The 25,880-nt window shown below is 45.9% G+C and overlaps 1 protein-coding gene across 2 annotated transcripts in view; it reads right to left on the reverse strand.

Moving 5' to 3' along the window:
• Positions 1-19,642, reverse strand: part of GMPR (guanosine monophosphate reductase) — a 65,004-nt gene extending 45,362 nt beyond the window's left edge. The window contains exon 1 of one of the 2 annotated variants that reach the window (XM_032247659.1): positions 19,358-19,642. In XM_032247659.1, the coding sequence (XP_032103550.1) occupies positions 19,358-19,444 (87 nt within the window). In that variant the 5' untranslated portion in view covers positions 19,445-19,642. Of the gene's footprint in view, positions 1-8,487; positions 8,514-19,357 lie in introns of those variants that run through there. The other variant, XM_032247660.1, reaches the window with a different exon arrangement.
• Between the last annotated feature and the right edge of the window lie 6,238 nt (positions 19,643-25,880).

Raw genomic sequence — 25,880 nt, forward strand, 5'->3', positions numbered from 1 at the left:
AACCTCAGCCTGCTCTTATCCCAGGAAGGCTACCTCCTACAGGCTCCATTTCTCCAGTTCCTTCCTGGCTGGGATTGGCCAATGGAGGACTCTGGGTGGGAAACTGGCGGACAATGGCAGGGAGAGGTGGGGAGACGCCGCGGTAGCTCTCTCAGAACCCCTCTGTTAGGCAGCTTCTCCAGGGCAGCTCCACTGCCCCCAGGCCTGGAAAGGCCCACATGTTCCTTGTTCCAGCTTTCCCTAAGGAGCCCAGTCCATTCCTGGGCTCCAGAACACCGCCTCCTCCCTCTGACCCTCACCCTAGGGTGGGGTGGCTTCTTGTTGTTGCTGATCTCTGGGGTACCTCAATATCCTCAGTTGTGTGAGGATGCCCTGAATTCAATTCTATGTTTTCAACAGTCGGCACTGTTTGTTTCTCTGGCTGGACTCTGATGGACGCAGACCACATTAGAAGTGGGTGCTTCCCCAAGGGGAGCCAGCCAGAGGAACATAGGTGGGAACCGAATGCTTCTGAAGTAACTCAGACCTACATTAACCCTGGCTTCATGAATACACCGGCAAGAGTCATTTTCCTTCCTTTCTTTCCTTCTCCTCCCCTTCTTTCTTTCTTTCTAAGATGGAATCTCACTTTGTCACCAAGGCTGGAGTGCAGTGGCGTGATCTTGGCTCACTGCTACCTCTGCTGCCCAGGTTCAAGGGATTCTCCTGCCTCAGCCTCCCGAGTAGCTGGGATTACAGATGCCTGCCATCGTGCCTGGCTAATTTTTGTATTTTTAGTAGAGACAGGGTTTTACCATCTTGGTCAGGCTGGTCTTGAACTCTTGACCTTGTGATCCACCGGCCTCAGCCTCCCATAGTGCTGGGATTACAGGCATGAGCCACTGCACCGAGGCAGCAAGAGTCATTTTCTCCCAGTGTTTATCGAGATATTTCTTTTATTTTTTTTCACTTAAGACAACGTGCACTCTGCAATCAGCATGAAGTCAGAAAACACCATGGATAGCTCAGGCCCTTTAGCCTTTTCATTTCTCTTGCTTCTCAACACAGGGTTCCGTGTCCAGAAAGCGTCCTGGGTGAGCGACATCATAAACATACTGCACAGGCCTCACACAGCCACCAATGAGGGAAAATGAGATGTGGTAAGGGCACGAACCTGCCCACTCTCCACTCCCTTCATGACGACTCTGGGTTCTACCTCAGCGGAGCATGCGATGGCAGCATTCTGAAAGAGAACTGAAGGGCTCTACCCACTGCAACCTGCATGCGGCTAATGGCCCTCTATCATTTGGCTTCGCACGCTTGAAATGATCAGAATTCCTTGGTCTCAAATTACTCTTCTATCCTCCAACAGGCACGGGGCTAGCAGCCGCACTGCACCCGGCTGAGATCACAATGGGTTTTTCTTGGCACTCCAAAACCTATCAGCAGGACACAAAACATAGAGCTCTTAATGGAAAAGGGCAGCCTTAACGGGAAACTCTGCCCCTCGTTTCCAGTCCTTTTTATGAGGTAGCTCTTTGCCATCCTTAATTCTAAGAATGAGAAATAAAATGGTCGTCCCCAACTTGACCCGCCCAGACACACACACCTGAATAGCCCAGACCAGTTGTTCACTACCAGAGATAAACATTTTGAATATTTCAGCCTTGCAGGAATGCTTGGCACTGAGTCCGGCACAGCCGGCCAATACGCCAAATATAGATTTGATTCCCTGAGCCTGACCTGAAAGGGAACATAAAGTAACAACCCCTCCCCAACCCTCCCCCCACATCTCTGCTGCTCTCTAACAGGCCTTCATTAAAGCCAGTCCTACCACCCAACATGTCAGGGGTTCAGAGGTGCATGCGCGCCAGCATGGTGGCTCACACCTGTAATCCCAGTGCTTTGGGAGGCTGAGGCAGGCAGATCACTTGAGCTCAAGCATTCAAGACCAGCCTGGGCAACATGGTGAAACCCCGTCTCCATGCAAAATATAAAAAACTAGCGAGGCTTGGGTGGTGTGAGCCTGTAATCTCAGCTACTCAGGAAACTGACGTGGGAGGACTGACTGAGCCTGGGAGGTTGAGGCTGCAGTGAGCCACGATCATGTCACTGCATGCCAGCCTGAGTGACAGCGCGAGACCTTGTCTCAAAAATAATAAATAAATAAATAACAGAGGCCCACCTGCCACATTCCTAAATAATTCAATGTGATCAGTCCAATGAACAAATGGCTACTTATAAAATAGGTTCTAACCTCCTGTCCTAAAAAAAAAATTTCATTCACAACCAAACGGCTACATAAAATAGGTTCTGACCTCCTACCCTAAGAAAACAACTTCATTCACAACCAGAGAGGCAGCATGACATGGCAGCGGGGAGCTGGTCCTGGCCCAGTCCACCCCTCTTCCCTTCTCGCCCCAATCCTTATGTGTGCAAGATGAACAGCCCCCACCTTCGGTCTGCAAATGAAGCTCTGTGCATACCACCTACCTGCCCACCAACATTGTCGCGTGCCCACCCTTGGGTTGCAGGTGAGCACGCCAGCAGCCTGGGTGGCCCTTGGAACACCCCAGCGCAAGAGGCCCATGCAGGCCAAGAATCAGCTCACCTGGGGAAGGATATCCAGGATCCTGAGTACCTGGAGCATGGCCTAAGGAACAGCATAGCCCACAGGCCCTACCCAGTGAGGAGGGATGCAATTAGGGGACAGACCTAATTGCATGGACCCAGGTTGCAGGACCCAGGACATGGGCTTCTTTTTCTAGATCTACAGATAGCACCGAGTAATACAATTCTTTTTTTTTTTTAAGATGCAATTTTGCTCTTGTTGCCCAGGCTAGAGTACAATGGCGTGATATCGGTTCACTGCGACTTCTGCCTCCCAGGTTCAAGCTATTCTCCTGCCTCAGCCTCCTGAGTAGCTGGGATTACAGGAATGGGCCACCACGCCTGGCTAATTTTTGTATTTTTAGTGGACATGGGGTTTCTCCATGTTGGTCAGGCTGATCTCAAACTCTGGACCTCAGGTGATCTGCCCACCTCGGCCTCCCAAAGTGCTGGGATTACAGGCGTGAGCCACTGCTTCCAGCCCAGCAATTCTTTTATTTTGTACTTTATTATATAATCTATTCCACAGTTTGCTCATTATCTGCCTCACCTGTCTGAGTACAGGGACAATGTCTTCCAACTTTGTAGTCCTAGTGGGGCTCAAAAAGCGTGGGATAAACTAGTGCACAGCTAAAAGGTAAGAAGTATACGACATTCTGGGCCTCAGCCTTTTGCAGTGTTTGGTGGCCCCAGCCCAGACCTTTTCGTGTGGATCCAAGCCCTGGGAGCTCACCACCAGTTGTCAAGCTCATGAGAAGCTTGTGCCCAGCTGCAGTGCTACCAGCAAGGGCAGGCTTCCACAAACAAGAAGGGCTTCAGAGGCTGGCCCAGCACGCCTGAGTGCACATTGGAATCCTCTTAGAAGTGGTTCCATTCATTTCGTTTCCTATGGTTTCCAATTAATCATTCCTTCACTACTTTTGGGAAAGACACGGGATAGTGAGCTCTGTCAGAGTAGTAGGTAGATAGCTAGACATGGACAGGAGGGGAGCTCCTGGGAAAGGGAAAGTCTGCGAAGGCTCACCTGGAGGGAACACCAAAAATTTACATATTAGTAGCATCTCTAATGCTGGAGTGGCTGGGAACTTGTCAGTCTTGGGTAGGAGGAAGAAGAGGTACCTATGCAGAAAGAAATATTCTAGAACCCTAAAACAGATTTACAAGAAAAAAACAAGCAAGCCCATTCAAAAGTGGGCAAAGGATATGAACAGACACTTTACAAAAGAAGACATACATGAGGCCAACAAACATATGAAAAAATGCTCATCATCACTGGTCATCAGAGAAATGCAAATCAAAACTACACTGAGATACCATCTCACGCCAGTTAGAATGGCGATCATTAAAAAATCTGGAGACAACAGATGCTGGAGAGGATGTGGAGAAATAGGAACACTTTTACACTGCTGGTGGGAGTGTAAATTACTTCAACCATTGTGGAAGACAGCGTGGCGATTCCACAAGGACCCAGAAATAGAAATTCCATTTGACCCAGCAATCCCATTACTGGGTATATATCCAAAGGATTATAAATTGTTCTACTATAAAGACACATGCACACAAATGTTCATTGCAGCACTGTTTACATTGGCAAAGACCTGGAACCAACCCAAATGCCCATCGATGATAGACTGGACAGGGAAAATGTGGCACATATACACCATGGAATATTATGCAGCCATCAAAAATGATGAGTTCGTGTCCTTTGTAGGGACATGGATGAACCTGGAAACCAACATTCTCAGCAAACTGACACAAGAACAGAAAATCAAACACCGCATGTTCTCACTCATAGGTGGGTGTTGAACAAAGAGATCACATGGACACAGGGAGGGGAGCATCACACACTGGGGTCTGTTGGGGGGAAATAGGGGAGGGACAGCAGGAGGTGGGGAGTTGGGGAGAGATGGCATGGGGAGAAATGCGAGATATAGGTGAAGGGGAGGAAGGCAGCAAATCACGCTGCCATGTGTGTACCTATGCAACAATCTTGCATGTTCTTCACATGTACCCCAAAATGCAATTTTAAAAAATTAAAAAAAAAAAAAAAAAAAGAGTTAGGAGCCCAGCTGGGGAAAAATTTTAAAACCCCCAAAAAAAAAAAAAAAAAAATTGGAAGCAACTTTATATTTGTAAAACTCCTATTTTTTTCTAGCTGTAAATTGAAACTTACCCATCTTATGTCTTTTACAAAATAAAAAAGTATAATAAAATGTTAAATTCTTGTAGCACACGTTTTATTAATTAAAAAAAAAAAAAAGAACTCCTCTTAAGATGCCCCAATCATCATTCAGTCTGCAGTTAAAATGTCAGAATATTGCTAGCTACATGCTGATAAGAACAAAGGGGGCATTCTTAAGAGAAACCTGGCACCATAAGTACAGGTTAGGGCAGAGAAGGACATTCAAAAGAGATAGGCAGGCACAGGAGGTACAGACATGACTGCTGTGGATCTTCCTGGGGGGCGGGAAGGAGCCAGCCCCAACAGTAGCTTTGGACTGATCCCTGCCCGTGTGACTTATCCAGCAGTGAGGATGTTCCACGAGCCTAAGAGGGGCATGTCGGGGACCTAAGGCAGGAGCAGAAAAACCAGACAATGAAAACAGGGGCAGAGACTTGAGACAGAGGCAGGAATGTGAAGAAGTTCAAAATAAAATTCCCTGCATAGGAATCTTGTGCTGTTTTCCTGCGTGATCAGCCCACTCCTACCTTAGGGCCTATTTTTTCTACAATAAGCTCTTTACACTGTATTTATTTTCAGTGAAGTTATCTGCCATCTTTGTACTGCCTCTGGGTGAAAATCTTTATTCCAAGTTAGACAAGAACTGGGACATCTGCTCACTCCAGTAATAGCTCCGTTTCAGTTCGTATTTGCAGAACTGTGGGTGCTGAATAACTGGCGCACTGACTTTAAGTGGTGAAGAAGGAGGCCAGTAGGGGGCGCCAGCTGTCACACCGGGAGCAAGAAGGCCATGCAGTGTTCCAAGCTGCCAGAAGGGTGTGTGCTGCCACTACACTGTTAGCAGGAGGGCCCTGCAGTGTCCCTAGCTGCCAGAAGGTGGCACATGGGCACCACACCATGAGCAAGAGGACCCTGCAGTCTGGTTCCCAGCACAGGGCGTGCTGCCATGGCACTGTGAGCAAGAAGGCCTTGCAGTGCCCCGAGCGGACAGCAGGGGGTGTGCTGCCACTACACCGCAAGAGGATCCTGCATTGCCGTGGTTGCCAGCAGGGGGTGTGCTGCCACTACACTGTGAATAAGAGGGCCCTGCAAGTGCCCCAACCACCAGCAATGGACACGGTCACCACAGTGTAAGAGAGCCCTCCATTGACCCTAGCAGCCAGCAGGGGGCGCCCGAGCCTGCGTTTTCAGATTCCTGAGGCTCCACCCCTGGCGTGCGTGGCATCACAGCGCGGGCAGTGGTCTGCAGACTTGTGTTCTACTCAGTACACACCTGGGGGGGACTGCGAGGGCGCAGCTGCGACCTCAGCACAGAACCCAGGGCGGGTTAGGGGGGATGGCACCTCCAGGGCAGAGCTGTATTCTCCTAAGCACAAACCTGGCAGGAAAGCAAAGGCAGAGCAGCATTCTCAGCACAGACCTTGGGGGGCACTGCCTCACTTTGGGACAACTCCAGCTGCTTCCACAGCGAGTAAATCCTTCCCGTTTGCAGACCTGACGGTTGAGGGTTAGAGACTGGTAAGAACACCTCCATGGACGATGGCCGATTAGGAGCAGCTCTGGATTGCAGCTGCCAGCAACAGTGCAGAGGGTGACTGGATGCTGCAATTTCCAGACTGATTTTTATTGCCCACAGGCCAGGAGATTCCCAAGCAGAGGAGCGCGACTGGTTGCCAGGGCGGCTGCTCTGGCCAGCACCGTGGGTCTCCGCACAAAAAACTCACCCGGGTCCAGGCGCCATTTCAGCTGATTACTGGAGCGCCTGGGAGACAGACTCGCCCATTTAACTGATAAAAAGGAGACTGAAACAGGGAGACAGGCCAGGAGATTGCCGGGCAAAAAGCACCACAAATCTCCAGAGCGGCTGTTTCAGCCGGCGCAGTGGGTCGCCGCACAAGAAATCACACAGATCCTGGGTGCCTTTTCAACAGGCGATTGGAACACCTGGGAGACAGAGTCACCCATTCAACTGATAAAAAGGGTACTGAAACAGAGACAGGCCAGGAGATTCTAGGGCAGAAAAGTGCCACTGGCCTCCACATGGCTGTTTCAGCTGGCTCAGCGGGTCTCTGCAGAAAATCTCACACAAATCAAGGCACCTTTTCAGCTGGTGGCTGGAACAGCTAGGAGACAGAGTCACCCATTCAACTGAGAAAAAAAAAAGGGGGTCTGAGACAGGAAGCCAGGTGATCAGGCTTGGCCAGTCCTACCCCCAAAAATCCAGCAATCTGAAATGCTCTGGATTGAGAGATTCACAGCAAGGACAGCTGAACCCAGGACAGTCCAGCTCTGTGGGGGAGGGGCATCTGCCATTACTGAGGTGGCCCACCACTGCCGAGGCAGCCTGCCATTACAGAGAGAGTTCACCATTACAGATTAGGGCTGCCATTGCCGAGGCAGTTCTAACTACACCCCTATAAACAGGGCTGCAGGGAAGTTCACACAGAAGCTGGGCGGAGCCCACAGCAGCTCAGCAACACCTCTACTGGCAGACTGTGACTAGGCTGCCTCCTCGCTGGGCAGGGCAGCCCTGAAAAAAGGCAGCAGCATGACAGAAACTTATAAATAAAGCCCTACCTTCTGTGACACAGCACCTGGGGAAAAAAAAGGAGGTTATGAGTTCTGCTGCAACACACTTAAACATACCTGCCCAGTAGCACTAAATGGAACAGAGCTCACAGCTCAGCACCTGAGCTCCTATAAAGGACAGACTGTCTCATCAAGCAGCTCCCTGATGCCTGAATATCCAGAGTCACCTCATAAAGGAGAGCTCAGACTGACATCTGGCGGGGATCTTTCTGGAACAAAGATAGCAGAAGAAGAAACTGGCAGCAACCCTTACTGTTCTGCAGCTGCTGCAGGTGATCCCCAGGCAAGCAGGGCCTAGAGTGGACCTCCAGCAGTCCTACAGCAGAGGGGGCTGACTATTAGAAGGAAAACTAAAACAGAAAGAAATAACTTCATCATCAACAAACTGGATGTCCACTCAGAGACCCCATCTGAAAGTCACCAACTATAAAGACCACAGGTAAATAAATCCATAAAGATGGGAAGAAACCAGCTCAAAAACGATGAAAACACCCAAAACCAGAATGCTTCTCCTCCTCCAAGGGATCACAACTCCTCATCAGCAAGGGAACAAGGCTGGATGGAGAATGACGCTAATGGATTGACAGAAACAGGCTTCAGAAGGTGGGTAATAACAAACTTCTCTGAGCTACAAGAACATGTTCTAACCCAATGCAAAGAAACTAAGAACCTTGAAAAAAGGTTTGATGAAATGCTAACAAGGATAAACAGCTTAGAGAGGAATATAAATGAATTGATGGAGCTGAAAAACACAACACGAGAACTTCGTGAAGCATACACAAGTTTCAATAGCCGAATTGACCAAGCAGAAGAAAGGATATCAGAGGTCCAAGATGAAAGAAATAAAATGAGAAGGCAAGATTAGAGAAAAAAAGAGTAAAAAGAAATGAACAAAGCCTCCAAGAAATATGGGATCATGTAAAAAGACCTAATCTACGTTTGATAGGTGTACCTGAATGTGACGGAGACAATGAATCCAAGCTGGAAAATACTCTTCAGGATATTATCCAGGAAAATTTCCTCAACCTAGCAAGGCCGGCCAATATTCAAGTCCAGGAAATACAGAGAACACCACAAAGATATTCCTCAAGAAGAACAACCCCAAGGCACATAATCGTCAGATTCACCAGGGTTGAAATGAAGGAGAAAATGCTAAGGGAAGCCAGAGAGAAAAGTTGGGTTACCCGCAAAGGGAAGCCCATCAGACTCATGGTGAATCTCTCTGTAGAAACCCTACAAGCCACGAGAGGGTGGGGGCCAATATTCAACATCCTTAAAGAAAAGTACTTTCAACCTAGAATTTCATATCCAGCCAAACAGTTTCATAAGCGAAGGAGAAATAAAATCCTTTGTGAACAGGCAATTACTCAGAGATTTCATTACCACCAGGCCAGCTTTACAAGAGCTCCTGAAAGAAGCACGAATCATAGAAAGGAACAACTAGCACCAGCCGCTCCAAAAACATACCAAATGGTAAAGAGCATCGACACAATGAAGAAATTGTGTCAACTAATGGGCAAAACACCTAGCTAGCATCAAAATGGCATGATCAAATTCATACAACAATATTAACCCTAAATGTAAATGGGCTAAATGCCCCAATCAAAAGACACAGACTGGCAAATTGGATAAAAAGCCAAAACCCATTGGTGTGCTGTATCCAGGAAACCCATTGCACATGCAAGGATACACAAAGCATCAAAATAAAGGGATGGAGGAAGGTTTATCAAGCAAATGGGGAGCAAAAAAAAAGCAGGAGTTGCAATCCTAGTTTCTGATAAAATAGACTTTAAACCAACAAAGATCAAAAGAGACAAAGAAAGACATTGCATAATGGTAAAAGGACCAGTGCAACAAGAAGAGCTAACAATCCTAAATATATACCCACTCAATACAGGAGCACCCAGATACATAAAGCAAGTTCTTAATGGCCTACAAAGAGACTTAGACTCCCACCCAATAATAGTGGGAGACTAACACTCCACTGTCAATATTAGACAGATCAACAAGGCAGCAAATTAACAAGAATATCCAGGACTTGAACTCAGACCTGGACCAAGCAAGCCTAATAGACATTTACAGAACTCTCCATCCCAAATCCACAGAATATATATTCTTCTCAGCACCACATCACACCTGCTCTAAAACTGACCACATAATTGGAAGTAAATCACTCCTCAGCGAATGCAAAAGAATGGAAATCATAACAAACAGTCTCTCAGACCACAGTGCAATCAAGTTAGAACTCAGAATTCAGAAACTAAGAACCACACAGCTTCATGGAAACTGAGCTGGCTCTTGAATGTTGACTGGATAAACAATAAAATGAAGGCAGAAATAAAGATGTTCTTCAAAACAAACAAGAATGAAGACACAACAAACCAGTATCTCTGGGACACATTTAAAGCAGTTTCTAGAGGAAAACATATAGTAATAAATGCCCACATGAGAAGTAAGGAAAGATCTAAAATCAACACCCTAGCATCAAAATTGAAAGAGCTAGAGCAGCAAGATAAAAAAAAAACTCAAAACCTAGCAGAAGACAAGAAACAACTAAGATCAGATCAGAACTGAAGGAGATAGAAACACAAAAAACCCTTCAAAAAAAAAAAAAAAAATCAATAAATCCAGGAGCTGGTTTTTTGAAAAGATCAACAAAATAGACCACTAGCCAGATTAATAAAAAGGAAAAGAAAAAATAATCAAATAGATGCAACAAAAAATGATAAAGGGGATATCACCACAGATTCCACAGAAATACAAACCACCATCAGAGATTATTACAAACAGCTCTATGCACATAAACGAGTAAACCTGAAAGAAATGGATAAATTCCTGGACACTTGCATCCTCCCAAGCCTAAACCAGGAAGAAGCCGAAACTCTGAATAGACCAATAACAAGGGCTGAAGTTGAGGCAGTAATTAGTAGCCTACAAACCAAAAAGAGCCCAGGTCCAGATGGGTTCACAGCCAAGTTCCACCAGACATACAAAGAGGAGCTAGTATCACTCCTTCTGAAACCATTCCAAACAATCCAAAAAGAAGGAATCCTTCCCAAATCATTTTATGAGACCAACATCATCCTGATACCAAAATCCAGCAGAGACTCAACAAGAAAAGAAAACTTCAGGCCAATATCCATGATGAACATAGATGCAAAAATCTTCAATAAAATAGTGGCAAACTGATTGCAGCAGCACATCAAAAAGCTTATCCATCACGATCAAGTAGGCTTCATCCCAGGGATGCAAGGCTGGTTCAACAAACGCAAGTCCATAAACATAATTCACCACATAAACAGAACCAAAGGCAAAAACCACATGATTATCTCAACAGATGCAGAGAAGGCCTTTGACAAAATTCAACAGCCCTTTATGCTAAAAAGGCTCAATAAACTAGCTATTGATGGAACGTATCTCAAAATAATAAAAGCTACTTAAGACAAACCCACAGCCAATATCATATTGAATGGGCAAAAACTGGAAGCATTCCCTTTGAAATCTGGCACTAGACAAGGATGCCCTCTCTCACCACTCCTATTCAATATAGTATTGGAAGTTCTAGTCAGAGCTATCAGGCAAGAAAAAGAAAGAAAGTGTATTCAATTAGAAAAGGAAGAAGTCAAATTGTCTATTTGTAGATGACATGATTGCATATTTAGAAAACACCACTGTCTCAGCCCAAAATCTCCTGAAACTGATAAGTAACTTCAGCAAAGTCTCAGGATATAAAATCAATGTGCAAAAATCATAAGCATTCCTATACACCAATAGCAGACTTAAAGAGAGTCAAATCAAGAACGAACTGCCATTCCCAATTGCTACAAAGAGAGTAAAATACCTAGGAATACAACCAGCAAAGAATGTTAAGGATCTCTTCAAGGAGAACTACAAACCATTGGTCAAGGAAATAAGAGAAGATGCTAACAGGTGGAGAAACATTCCATGCTCAAAGAATCAATATCATGAAAATGGCCATACTGCCCAAAGTAATTTACAGATTCAGTGCTACCCCCATCAAGCTACCAATGACCTTATTCACAGAGCTGGAAAAAAACCACCTTAAACTTCATATGGAACCAAAAGAGAGCCCACATAGCCAAGTCAATTCTAAGCAAAAAGAACAAAGCTGGAGGCATCACAGTGCCTGACTTCAAACTATACTACAAGGCTACAGTAATCAAAACAGCATGATACTGGTACCAAAAGAGATACAGACCAATGGAACAGAACAGAGGCCTCAGAGGCAACGCCACACATCTACAACCATCTGATCTTTGACAAACCTGACAAAAACAAGCAATGGGGAAAGGATTCCCTGTTTAATAAATGGTGTTAGGAAAACTGCCTAGCAGTGTGCAGAAAGCAGAAACTGGGCCCCTTCCTGACACCTTACACTAAAATTAACTCCAGATGGATTAAAGACTTAAGCATAAGACCTAACAACATAAAAACCCTAGAAGAAAATCTAGGCAAAACCATTCAGGACATAGGCATAGGCAATGACTTCATGACTAAAACACCAAAAACATTGGCAACAAAAGCCAAAATAGACAAATGGGATCTAATCAAACTCCACAGCTTCTGCACAGCTAAAGAAACAGTCATCAGAGTGAACCAGCAACCAACAGAATGGGAAAAAATTTCTGCAATCTAACCATCTGACACAGGGCTAATATCCAGAATCTACAAAAAACTAAAACAGATTTACAAGAAACAAACCCATTCAAAAATAGGTGAAGGATATGAACAGACACTTTATAAAAGATGACATTTATGAGGCCAACAAACATACGAAAAAATGCTCATCACTGGTCATTAGAGAAATGCAAATCAAAACCACATTGAGATACCATCTCACGCAGTTAGAATGGCGATCGTTAAAACATCTGGAGACAGATGCTGGAGAGGATGTGGAGAAACAGGAACACTTTTACACTGTTGGTGAGAGTGTAAACTAGTTCAACCATTGTGGAAGACAGTTTGGCACTTCCTCAAGGACCTAGAAATAGAAATTCCATTTGACCCTGCAATCCCATTACTGGGTATGTATCCAAAGGATTATAAATCATTCTATTATAAGGACACATGCACACGAATGTTCACTGCAGCACTGTTTACGATAGCAAAGACTTGGAACCAACCCTAATGCCTGTCGATGATAGACTGGACAGGGAAAATGTGGCACATACACACCATGGAATACTATGCAGCCATAAAAAACAATGAGTTTGTGTCCTTTGTAGGGACATGGATGAATCTGGAAACCATCATTCTCAGCAAACTGACACAAGAACAGAAAATCAAACACCGCATGTTCTCATTCATAGGCGTGTGTTGAACAATGAGAACACATGGACACAGGGAGGGGAGCATCACACACTGGGGTCTGTGGGGGGGGCAACAGGGGAGGTACGGGGGAGTGGGGAGTTGGGGAGAGATAGCATGGGGAGAAATACCAGATATAGGTGATGGGGAGGAAGGCAGCAAACCACATTGCCATGTATGTACCTATGAAACAATCTTGCATGTTTTTCACATGTACCCCAAAACTTAAAATGCAATATTATACACACACACACACACACACACACACACACACACACATAAATAACATCTCCGTGTGGAAAACTGGACACCAAAAGCCTCTGAATCCTGCACACCAAGGTTCTCCCCACCCAAGGCCAGGTGGCCGCAGGGCAAGGTCCACACCCCACCTCAAAACACAAATAGAGCGTTCCTAAGGCATATATGACATCCGAAATACGCATACAACACCCACAGTGCTCATGTAGAAAACGCCTGTAATGCTAATGCAAAGCCTCAGTACAAAAATGTTAATATAAAATCCGCACTGCTACCCACACGACCCTGCCCATACAGCACTTTTAATAACACTGATATCAGTGCAAACATGGTTAGGGTTTAGAGGTTAGAATTTTAAGCAAAATAAATTAAAACAATTATATGAGCAAAGCAATGATTCATGAATCATGGCTGAAGCACCAGAATGGAACACAGGGCTTGGGGCTAAGTGAGGTTTCTCCTTGGCTCCAGCTAGGTCACTGCATATTATGGGATGGTTACCTCAGTGTCACTGGCCATACAGCCAATTGGCGGCTAGGCTTTTTGTCCTTGACTGTGTTTGGTTTGTTCATTTGTCAGTTTAAATGCCTCCAAGTTCGGTTTCCGTTTGCTTAGGGAAGACCTCAGGCGAGCGGCCGCCTCCTTTTTTAACATGTCAAAACCGTAATTCATTTTCATTTTATTTTCTTGGCATTAATAGAAGTAAATTCACCTCTTTGTTGTTATTCAGAAAGTCGGTTAAATTGGCAACCCATTTGTGATGATGCATAAAATAATGTCTTTTAATCATTGGCATCTTAGATCAACTATGTTAACCCTATTAAGCTTTGTTATTAAACTATAACAGGAGTTGAGCTTCCTTTTTTTTCCTCCTAAACCATTCAAAATACACTCAAGCATCTCCTAATGATGTGCATACTTTCTTAGAAATTTGTCCTTAGTCGTTTCATCTTTGTCTGAACACCATAGAATGTCCTCATAAAACCTAGACGGTGTAGCCCACTGCATACGTAAGTTATATGGCATAGCCTATTGCTCCCAGGCTACAAACCTGTATAGTCAGCTGTCACACCATGGTGACTGTGGATTGTGATCCCAAAATATCTGAGGCAGGTCTCAGTCAATTTAGAAAGCTTATTTTGCCAAGGTAAAGGACATGCCCACGACACAGCGTCAGGAGGTTCTGATAACAGGTGCCCAAGGTGGTCAGGGTAGAGCTTGCTTTTATACATTATAGGGAGACATGAGACACTACTCAATATGTGTAGCATGTACAGTCGTTTGGTCCAGTAAGGCAGAACAATCAGAAGCAGGAAGTGGGGGTGCTTCCAGGTCACAAGTAGATAAGAGGCAAAAGGGTGCATTCTTTTGAATCCTTGATCAATACACAGTGGAAACTGTATTCTACTGAATACAGAGTAGAAACTGTGTATTCTACTGAATACAGAGTGGAAACTGTGTATTCTACTGAATACAGAGTGGAAACTGTGTATTCTACTGAATACACAGTTTAGTCTGGCTCAGTGAATCTGCATTTTTACATATACAGCAGGGCAGAGGAATGGCACAATCTCAGCCCACCACAATCTCTACCTCTTGGGTTCGAAGGATTCCCTTGCCTCAGCCTCCCGAGCAGCTGGTATTACAGGCATGCACCACCACGCCTGGCTAATTTTTGTATTTTAGTAGAGTTGCGGTTTCTCCATGTTTGTCAGGCTGGTCTCAAACTCCCAACCTCAGGTGATCTGCCTGCCTTGGCTTCCCAAAGTGCTGGGATTACAGGCATAAGCCACCATGCCTGGCCAGGAAGCATATTTTGATTCTGATATTTTCAACTGTTTTTCAGGCAGAACTTGCTTTCCTTGAAGCATTAAATACTGCTTTGATATTTTATTACAGAAATAAAGCACAGATCCCTTTTTATCATTATATTCATTACTAGCTATACTGACACCTAAACTTAGAAACATTCCAGAGTCTGGGTTTCCACACTGCAGCTGCCCCAAACTTCATCAATCACCACCTTTGTGTTGGAGACAATGTGTTTATTTGGAGTGTTTCCCTAGGCGATTCTAATGCATTCATGACTCAGAACAACACTAGTCAAACTCTTTAATTTTCCAAAGCAAAATTTACCAAGGCCGTTAATGGTTGAATTATGTCTTCCCCCCAAAAAATGTTCAAGTACTAACCTCCAGTACCTGTAAATGTGACCTTATTTTTAAAATAGGGTCATTGCAAACAATCAAGATCAGGTGAGGTCAAGAGCATGAGCCGTAGTCCAATATTACATGTTCTTATGAAAAGAAGAAATTGCTGGGTGCAGTGGCTCATGCCTATAATCCCAGCACTTTGGGAGGCTAAGGTGGGCAGATCACCTGAGGTCAGGAGTTCAAGACCAACCTGACCAACATGGAGAAACCCTGTCTCTACCAGAAATACAAAATTAGCTGGGCATAGTGGCGCATGCCTGTAATCCCAGCTACTTGGGAGGCTGAGACAGGAGAATCACTTGAACCCAAGAAGCAGAGGCTGGGGTGAGCCGAGATCTCGCCATTGCACTCCAGTCTGGGTAAGAAAATTAAAACTCTGTCTCAAAAATAGTTTTTTAAAAAGGAGAAATTTGGACACAGGTATACATATAGGGAGAACCTCATGTGGAGATGAAGGCAGAGATTGGGGAGAACTGTCAGCAAACCGGCCGAAGCTGGGAGGAGGGCAAGAACCAGATTCTCCCTCCCACCCTCAGAAGGGATCAAGCCTGCCAACATCTTGGTCTGGGACTGCTACCTTCCAGGGCTGTAAGATAATCAATTCTTGTGACTTAAGCCACCACGTACATGGTGCTCAGTTATTATAGCAACCCCAGGAAACCGGCGTACAGGCAAAGGTAAAGGAAAAAAAAAAAAAAAAGTAATCGGTGACAGAGCTTGGACTAAAACACAAGTATCCTTCCTCCCAGCCATTCTGCCATGTTCTCATCCCCCTCAGACCAACCAGTAGCAGATGGTGAAAGCTAGACCGGAACTCTTCTCCCTGGACTGCTGGGGAGAAAACTGCTATGGAGTTTTAAGCAGACTGAACATCTATTGCGTCTTCCCTGTCCTAAAACAAAATGAGTAATTTGCTGCAATGCTCTTCAATGCCTGACAATGTATTAAGTTTTTTGGGGGGGTTATTTTTAGTTTTTAATTATTGTTGGCCGGGCACCGTGGCTCACGCCTGTAATCCCAGCACTTTGAGAGGCCGAGGCAGGAGGATCACCTAAGGTCAGGAGTTTGAGACCAGCCTGGCCAACATGGTGAAACCCTGTTTCTACTAAAAATATAAAAACTATCTGGGTGTGGTCGGCGCCTGTAATCCCAGCTTCTCGGGAGCCTGACGCAGGAGAATGGCTTGAACCCACATGCGGAGGTGGCAGCAAGTCATTACCACCGCACTGCACTCAGCCTGGGTGACAGAGCGAGACTCTGTCTCAAAATAAATAACTAAATTCTTACTAGCTTAAGGACTAGGTTAGAATGTTAGAGCCAGAAACGGGTTCCAAGGAAGAAAACAGGGAGAATGCAGGCTCCCCAGCCTATCAAATGAAAGCCAAGGTCTTGCCTCTATCCACAAACTTGTCACTTCTCAGAAAAAAGATTATCCAAATGTCCCTGCATGACCCCGTGGTGCTTTATTCTTCTGTGCCAGGGACTGGACATTTGAGAGATGAATGCCTCCCTGGAGAATCCAAGGTACGGCCACCTGGGCCACTGCTACCTGTATCCTTTGCCTCTCAGAGGTGACCTCAAATTCATCTCTTTCATGTTCATTTATGGGAGGCTGGTGGAAATGTCCTTGCAGGCACTACTAGTGAAGCTTCTGGGGGAGATAACTCTTACTGTCAGTTTCCTGCTTACAGCCTGATAATCCATCAGCAGGCCTGGCTCTTAGCCAAACTGTCATGAGGATAAGTCTGTCATCAACTGTCAAAACTCTCCTCCCCCAGCCAGACTCTACTCCCAGGGTGTATGTTCTCTTTCCTGGCTCCACACAAATCCGCCCTGTTAGGCTCAATGTCGGTCACCTACCATTCAATTTCCAATTTGCCCCCAGAAGTTACTTCTGCCAGGATGCACTCATTTTAAGTTTCTGATTGTATAAGGAAAAGTTTTTACCTGCCTAAGAAAAATTTCAGGCATCAATAAGCAAACTGAGAAAACATGGAGAGGGAATTAGGGAGGCCTAACTAGACCCCCTCAATGCCACTGAAGCACGTAACGTCAGATCATGGAGTGGTCAGCCAGGCAGCAGCCTGACGCACCAGGGAGCTAAACCATTATGGCAACCAGTTGGAAAGACAATGCTGTTTAATGTGAGTCTCCAGGCCCGTGGCTGGCAAACTCCCACAAACCTGAAAATAGGAAAAAGACTTCTGAAGGGCACTCAGTTCCCACTGCAAAGTGTACATGAAGATTGCCAAGGTGCCATCCCAAACTCGAACACTGGTGGTTACAATCTGCCCAAATTGTGAAGCCAACTGTTGCATGACGTTGTTGAAGGATACGCTATTCCCGGAGAACGAGTAATTAATTCTATTACATAAATTTTAGTTTTAGAAACAGGGTTGCTCAGGCTGAAGGGCAGTGGCGCCATCATAGCTCATTGTAACCTCCAGCTCCTGGGCTCAAGCCATCCTCCCACCTCAGCCTTCCACGTAATTGGGACTACAGTGTCTACCACTGCCCTCATTTTTTAAATTTTTGTTGTAATCTCCAACTCCTGGGCTCAAGCGATCCTCCTGCCTCAGCCTTCCAAGTAGCTGGGACTACAGGTGTGCACAACTGCCCTGGCTAATTTTTAAAATTTTTGTAGAGCCAAGGTCTTGCTATGTTGCCCAGGCTGGTCTCGAACTCCTGGGCTCAAGGAGTCCTTTCACCTCAACCTCCTAAAGTGCTGGGGTTACAGGTGTGATCCACTGTGCCTGGCCCTATTACATTAATCTTCAATATTTTACCTTCTCAGCATGTTTGCTGGTTCGGAAAACACATATACCTTTGTTTTGAACATCCAATTTGATGAAAAGTAAGTTTCTGTCTTCTAACTACATTTTTAATAAAGAACATTGAGGCCAGCAAATCATTAGCTTATCCAGAATCCCCATATTTCATCTTGGTCTCGCTACAGCTCACGCTTCCAGAGGTCCGCGCCTGCCCTCCAAACTGTTTTTGTTCCAAGAGAGGACCCTTCTTTAGCACCTGAAAGGTCATGAGGGACAGGCACAGGGCCACCCAATCTGGGGCAATAAGCGTTCATCATTCCTCCCCCACCTCCTCCAGTCGGGTTCCAGCCAGCCAATGCTGCTGCTTAGAGAAGGCGGCTCGGTTTAGTCATTGGCTAACGCAGAGGCTTCCCCAGTCCAAGCCAGCCCTCAGCTGGCAGCCCCACGAACTGCAGTTAGGCCTGGCACTGGAGTGGGGAGCGGACTTCTCTGCTGAGGCCATTTATTTACGGTCTTGTTTGTGGAGCTGGGTGGCCGGGGCTGCGCAGGCCGGCCCCGCCTCCTCGTGTTTACTCCTTCAGCCGTGTCCAGTTTCCTCACCTTCCTCTCCAGCGCTCAGCAAAGCCGGTCACCAGCGCGCACCACCCCGGGGCACTCCGCCTTTCAGGGCAACTAGTTTATCCTTCCCGGGCTGACCTCCCTTCCCCTAGCCCCAGGCTATTTCCAGTCGTCTCCACCTGTTCCTGAGGCTTTGAGTACCTCCGGGCAGAACCAGGGAAGCGCCCGAGGCCTCCCGTTCGCCCCCACCTGTCCCACCCCACAGCTCTCCGCTTCTCCAGGGCTAGGCTGGGACCGCGGGCTGTGTGTCCAGGACCGCCGCGTCCCCGAGCCCCACTGCCAGCAAGGCTGCCAAACTCCGAAAGTTAAACCCCGAACTCGTGCCCTGGCTTCTCCTGGTTTTGCAGACGCGTTCGCGAAGTTCCACCGCTGGACCCAACGCGACAGCAGCGGCAGTCCTCAGCGCTAGGAGACGCTGCCAGGAAGCACCGGCATCTGCAGTTGCCTTCCTCGTCCTCTCTTCCCCCTGCTCCAGTTTCCTGGTCTTGCCCTAAGCACCCTCGTACCTCCGTTCCTTCTACCCCAATCGGACACTGGATCTCTGCCCCTCTGCGGTCGACTTTGTGAACTTCCCCTCGGCCACCCAACCCGACCGACGCCTGGAGAATTTCACCGGCCGCCGCATCACCGCCCTTAAAGACACCTCGGGTCCTGGCAGGTGGGGGACGGCGGAACGGGGGCGCAGCGCCCCAGCCTCAAACACCAAAGCAGGCCGGTAACCCCCCGCCACCCGCTTCCACCCACCTGCCCCACGCCACCCGGAAAGAAAAAAAATCCCAGTCCCACTGCGACTTCCGAACGGCCCCCACCTCGGCGCGGCTCTTGAGGCTGCTCCGCTTAGGTCGGAGCAGGACATCCTTGAAGTCGAGCTTGAGGTCCGCGTCTATGCGGGGCATGGCGCGGCGGCTCCGGGCGGCGGTGGCGGTGGCGGCGGGGTGGCACGGCGGGCGCCGGGGCTGCTGTGCCGCGGCCGGGAGCTGGCGCGGGCCGGGCGCGCACGCCGCGCTCTTAAACCCGCCCGCCGACCCGCGGTCACGCTCCGCCCGCCCCGGGCGCCGCCTCCGCCCCGGGCAGGGGCTGCAAGGCCGGCTGGTTAAGGACGCACCGGCGGCTGAGTCTTTCCTCCTCTCCCCCGCCCCCGCCTCCCCCACCGGTGTACAGCACGTGGAGGTGACCGAATGGGGACGGGGGAGGGAAATGCGCACCGTCCTGTTTGTCCCCAACGTCCCGATGGGGAGGGGACTTAGCATGAGCCTGCCTTATCCAGGGGAAAAGGTCTCTCCCTGTGAGCTTTTACTTTTTTTTTTTTTTGAGACAGCCTCACTCTGTCGCCCAGGCTGGAGTGCAGTGGCGCTGTCGCCGCTCATCGCAGACTCGACCTCCTGGGCTCAAACGATTCTCCTTCCTCAGCATCCCGAGTACAGGCATACGCCTCCACACTCGGCTTATTTTTTAAAATATTTCCTGGAGGCGGGGGTTTCACCATGTTGCCCAGGCTAGTCTCGAACTTCAGACCTCAAGTGATCCGCCTGCCTGGGCCTCCCAAAGTGCTGGGATTACAGGTGTGAGCCGCCGCGCCCGGCTGCTTTCTCGTTTCTTAAAATTCAAGCCCGGTGTGCTCACCCAGTGCTGAGGGGCACGCCTCTCACTTGCCAAAGAACCAGAAACCCCAGGGAGTTTGGATAAAATTAAGGAGAAGAGCGTGGGCAATTAACTGTCTGGCTCTACTGGATTTGTTGAGGTCATGATTCCCTTTGGACTTTTTGTTGTTGGCGTTGTTAAGAGACAAGGTCTCACTGTCTGGATTTCAGGATTTTTGTTTAAGGAAAACAGAAGTAAGTCAAAGTAAATGTCCTCCCGAGATTTGAGGAGCCTGAGTCTCCCCTGAGGGTTACCAGTGATGTGAGTTCATTAATTCACTTGTTGACCCCACTAGGCCTTTATTATACACTCGGGATGTGCTGCAGGGCTTCATGCACTTTCATTCACTCTCAGAACAATCCAATGAAGAAAAAGCCATTTCACAGATAAGGTAAAACAGGGCTCCTATAAATGAAATAACTTGCCCAAAGCTGCAGAAAAATTAAATATAAATTTCTCAGTCCTTAATACTTGCTACAACTCTTCACTGAAGCTGCTTTTGTCCTGTGGCATCTCTTTGCCTGAGTTCAAAACCTGCCTCTACCACTTTCTAGCTAGGTGACCTTTGGGGAGTCAATTTCTCTAAACCTCAGTTTTCTCATAAAAGGGGTGGGGTGGGAGGGGGTTAACTCTATCTCCTCCCAGGTTTTTGTGAGAATTAAAGTGTGTGTGTTTAAGTACAATGTGTGTTCCATAGTGGTTGCTCAATGCATGCTAGTTACTGATTTGTAGTCACATGTTGTGTGCATTATGGTTTATATTCTCAAACTACAATACTAACTGCACAAAGGCAAGAATCATCCTTCATCCTCTTCCACTTCTCTGCAGCCTCCAACTGTCTTCTGTGAGCTGTCATATAAGGCTGACCATAAAAGATACATCACAGTATTCACTTTAACACAAATGTCTGAAGATGGTAAAGGTCTCAGCCCATCCCATATGCTCTCATTAGCTATACCCCACAGGAAGTTCATGAAGTTTCAGGGAAGGAAATGAAACTTATCAGAGAGAGAATGAAAGTAACCACAATTAGTCCGGCCCTTGAAATGTTCATGACCCTTGACAAATTCTTGGGAGCTGACCGGACGTGCTGCTTATTTGCAAAGTACTGAAAGGAAACCTAATTCTGATCTTTTAAAGATAAAATAGAAGTAAAATATAATTACAAGATGGTATGATTATTTTTAAATTATTCTCCCTAAAGGGAAGAGAAACTGACCTTGCTAAGCATCTGCCGGAGTGAAGTACACATGTGGGTGAGGCTTTATTCATTGTTTCATACAGGGTCGTAAAGGAGAAGCTTCTGTAGGTTGTCCTTGCTCTTTCCCTCTGGTCCTCCTTGTTTCTTGCCAGCCTCCTTCTATTAGAATAGACAAAGAAGTTCATTTTACACATTCCATTCCCTCTCCCTCTGGAACATTCTGTTATAATTGCCCTCTTCCCCAACACAAAATCATACTCCTGTTAGAGTCAGCCTGAGTCCCTGATTCTTCTGAAACTGGCTTTACAAAAATTATGACAGAAAAATCTGATATAGGAAAATGAAGACAGTGAAAGAAATCTGACTTAACTGACTCCAGCTTGCTTTTAACCTCTAAGGTGTCCTTGTTCAGTTCTGGGTATAGGCTGAGCTAACTATGGAAGGAATTGAGTTTCTGGTTTAACTTTGAAACAAAGATGAGAACAGCACCTTCCCAAAACAAACCCACTCCTTGCTTGGCAACCCCCCCACCTTTGTAAAACTAACAAAGTAGCCACAAGATTACAAATCATGCTCTGGCTTCATGTAGCCAGAGGCCACAAGATTCCTAACCTCCCCAGTTGCTTCTAGGAATAACATATTGTAAAACCTAAGATTGGTGTTAGAGATATGTTTCAGTCAGTCCCTGCATTCTGATTGACCAGCTGTCACCACCCTCACCAGTAAACTGGCTTAGCTAGCACAGTGATCCCACTCAGAAACGGAAGACAGCCAGAAAAATCCACTTTGACACCCTCTGATTTCATTCACCACCTGACCAATCAACATTCCCCACTCCCTGGCTCCTGCCCACCAAGGTATCCTTTAAAAAGCCTAGACTCTGAATTTTCAGGGAGACTGATTTTAGTAATAAAACTCCAGCTCCTGTTAGCTGGCTCTGCATTTATTAAACTCTTTCTGTATTGCAGTAATACTGTCTCAGTAGATTGGCATTATCTATGCAGCAGGCAAGAAGAACCCATAGGGCAGTTCCACTCCCACACCAAGTGAGACTCCTTTCAACATTCTCTGGATCTTATACGTATTTCTTTTCTTTCTTTCTTTCTTTCTTTTATTTATTTTTTTTTTTTGAGACGGAGTCTTGTTCTTGTAGCCAAGGTTGGAATGTAATGGAGCACTCGTAGCTCACTGCAACCTCTGCCTCCCGGGTTCAAGCAGTTCTCCTGCCTTAGCCTCCCAAGTAGCTGGGATTACAGATGCCCACCACCATGCCCAGCTTATTTTTTGTATTTTTAGTAGATAGGGTTTCACTATGTTGGCCAGGCTGGTCTTGAACTTCTGACCTCAGGTGATCCACCCACTTTGGCCTCCCAAAATGCTAGGATTACAGGCGTGAGCCACTGCATCCAGTCTCTTGTATGTATTTCCGCTTCTCATTACACTAATACACAATAATAGCTTCCCATCAATACAATGACTTTATGTTAAAGTTTTCACTATCTAGACAAAGCCATAAGTGATATCTAGAATTAAATTTGTTAACATTATATTATGGGAGGGGAGGGTTATCTACAAAATTATGTGGGATAAATTCCACTTGGTCACAGTGCATACTCCTTTTTTGTATTGATGGATCCTATTTGCTAATATTTTGTTAAGGATTTGTGCATCTGAGCTCATAAGGGACATTAGTCTGTAGTTTTCTTTTGATGTCTTTATCAGGGTAATATCGGCCTCATAGAATTAATTGGGAAATGTCCGATGCTCCATTTTCTGAAAGAGCTTGTGTAGGATTGGAATTAGTTATTTAATATTTTATAGAATTAATCAGTAAACTAAAATTATGTGGAGTAATAAAATGGTTTATTTTTAGTAAATAAGTATCTCTCAAAACCCAGAAATAAAGTTGAGTATTAAAGGCTTTTTGATAATTCAAAATTATCGTATTTAATATTAAGGGGATAAGAACAAATCTGGAGCCATCACACTACCTGATTTCAAACTATACTGTAAGGCCATAGTCACCAAAATATACAGCATGGGACTGGTATAAAAATAGGCACAAAGACCAGTGGATCAGAATAGAGAACTCAGAAATAAACCCAAATACTTAGAGCCAGCTGATCTTCAACAAAGCAAATGAGACCAGGCACGGCGGCTCACGCCTGTAATCCCAGCACTTTGGGAGGCCGAGGCGGGTGAATCATGAGGTTAAGAGATCAAGACCATCCTGGTCAACATGGTGAAACCCCGTCTCTACTAAAAATACAAAAAATTAGCTGGGCATGGTGGCGCGTGCCCGTAATCCCAGCTACTCAGGAGGCTGAGGCAGGAGAATTGCCTGAACCCAGGAAGCGGGATTGCGGTGAGCTGAGACCGTGCCATTGCACTCCAGCCAGGGTAACAAGAGCGAAACTCCCGCTCAAAAAAAAAAAAAAAACCAACAACAACAACAACAACAAAAAAAACAAAGCAAACTAAAACATAAAGTGGGGAAAGGACACCCTATTCAACAAATGGTGCTGGGATAATTGGCTAGCCACACGTAAGAGAATGAAACTGGATCCTCATCTCTCACCTTATACAAAAATCAACTCAACATGGATTAAGGGGCTGCGTGAGGTGGCTCATGCCTGTAATCCCAGCACTTTGGGAGATCGAGGCAGGCAGATCACCTGAGGTCGGGAATTTGAGACTAGCCTGGCCAATACAGTGAAACCCCGTCTCCACTAAAAATACAAAAATTAGCTGGGTGTGGTGGCACGTGTCTGTAATCCCAGCTACTCGGGAAGCTGAAGCAGGAGAATCACTTGAACCCAGGAGGTCGAGGTTGCAGTGACCCAAGATTGGGACACAGCACTCCAGCCTGGCGACAGAGTGAGACTCCATTTAAAAAAAAGAAGAAGATGGATTAAGGCCTTAATGGAGGAAAAACCTCCAATGGAAAAACCCTTCTAGACATTGGCAAGGATTTCTTGACCAGGCACCCAAAAGCAAATGCAATAAAAACAAAGATAAATATAAATAGCTGGGACCTAATTAAACAGCATGGCAAAAAGAACAGTCAGCAGAGTAAACAGACAACCCACAGAGTGGGAGAAAATCCTCACAATCTATACATCTGACAAAGGACTGATATCCAGAATCTACAACAAACTCAAATCAGTAAGAAAAAAACAATCCCATCAAAAAGTGGGCTAAGAGCATGAATAGACAAGTCTCAACAGGAGATATACAAATGGACGACGAACATGTGAAAAAATGCTCAACATCACTAATGATCAGGGAAATGCAAATCACAACCACAATGCAGTATCAACTAACTCCTGCAAGAATGGCCATAATCAAAAAACTAAAAAAGAGTAGACGTGGCCAGGCGTGGCGGCTCACACCTGTAATCCCAGCACTTTGGGAGGCCAAGGCAAGTGGATCACAAGGTCAGGAGATTGAGACCATCCTGGATAACATGGTGAAACCCCTTCTTTACTAAAAATACAAAAATTAGTCGGGCGTGGTATCATGCGTCTGTAGTCCCAGCTACTAGGGAGGCTGAGGCAGAAGAGTCACTTGAACCCAGAAGGCAAAGATTGCAGTGGCACCACTGTACTCCTGCCTGGGCAACAGAGCAAGACTCCATCTAAAAACAAAACAACAAAACACAACGTTGGTGTGGATGCAGTGAACATGGAACGCTTCTACACTCCTGGTGGGAATATAGACTAGTACAACCACTGTGGAAACCAGTGTGGAGTTTCCTTAAAGAGCTAAAAGTAGAACTATTATTTGATCCAGCAATCCCACTGCTACCCAGAGGAAAAGAAGTCATTATTTGAAAAATATATTTGCACACACGTTTATAGCAGCATAATTCACAATTGCAAAATCATGGAACCAACCCAGATGCCCATCAATCAACAAGTGGATAAAGAAACTGTGGCGTGTGTGTGTGTGTGTGTGTGTGAGATAGAATACTGTGCAGCCATAAAAAGGAATGGATTAACAGCATTTGCAGTGACCTGGATGAGACTGGAGACTACTATTCTAAGTGAAGTAACTCAGGAAAGGAAAACCAAGCATCGTATGTTCTCACTGAAATGTGGGATTTAAGCTATGAGGATGCAAAAGCATAACAATGATACAGTGGATTTTGGGGACTTAGGGGGAAGAGTGGGCAGGGACGAGGGACACGAGACTACAAATGGGGTGCAGTGTATACTAGTTGGGTGATGGGTGCACCAAAATCTCACAAATCACCACTAAAGAACTTTCTTATGTAACCAAATACCACCTGTACCCCAATAACTCATGGAAAAATAAAAATAGAATTTGCACTTTTGATATTTTGTGTACTTGTAATATTTGAGAAAATGTGTCCCATTGGGTTAATAGAGCAGCCTTCTAATACCAATTCAAAATGTATATTTGCATAATTCACTTAAACATTTGAAGGTAAGGTGAAACATATTAAGTTTATATAGATTGTTGGAACG

Source organism: Sapajus apella, unplaced genomic scaffold (genome assembly GCF_009761245.1).
Source record: "Sapajus apella isolate SASKATOON/1434 unplaced genomic scaffold, GSC_monkey_1.0 scaffold63, whole genome shotgun sequence".
Taxonomy (NCBI): domain Eukaryota; kingdom Metazoa; phylum Chordata; class Mammalia; order Primates; family Cebidae; genus Sapajus; species Sapajus apella.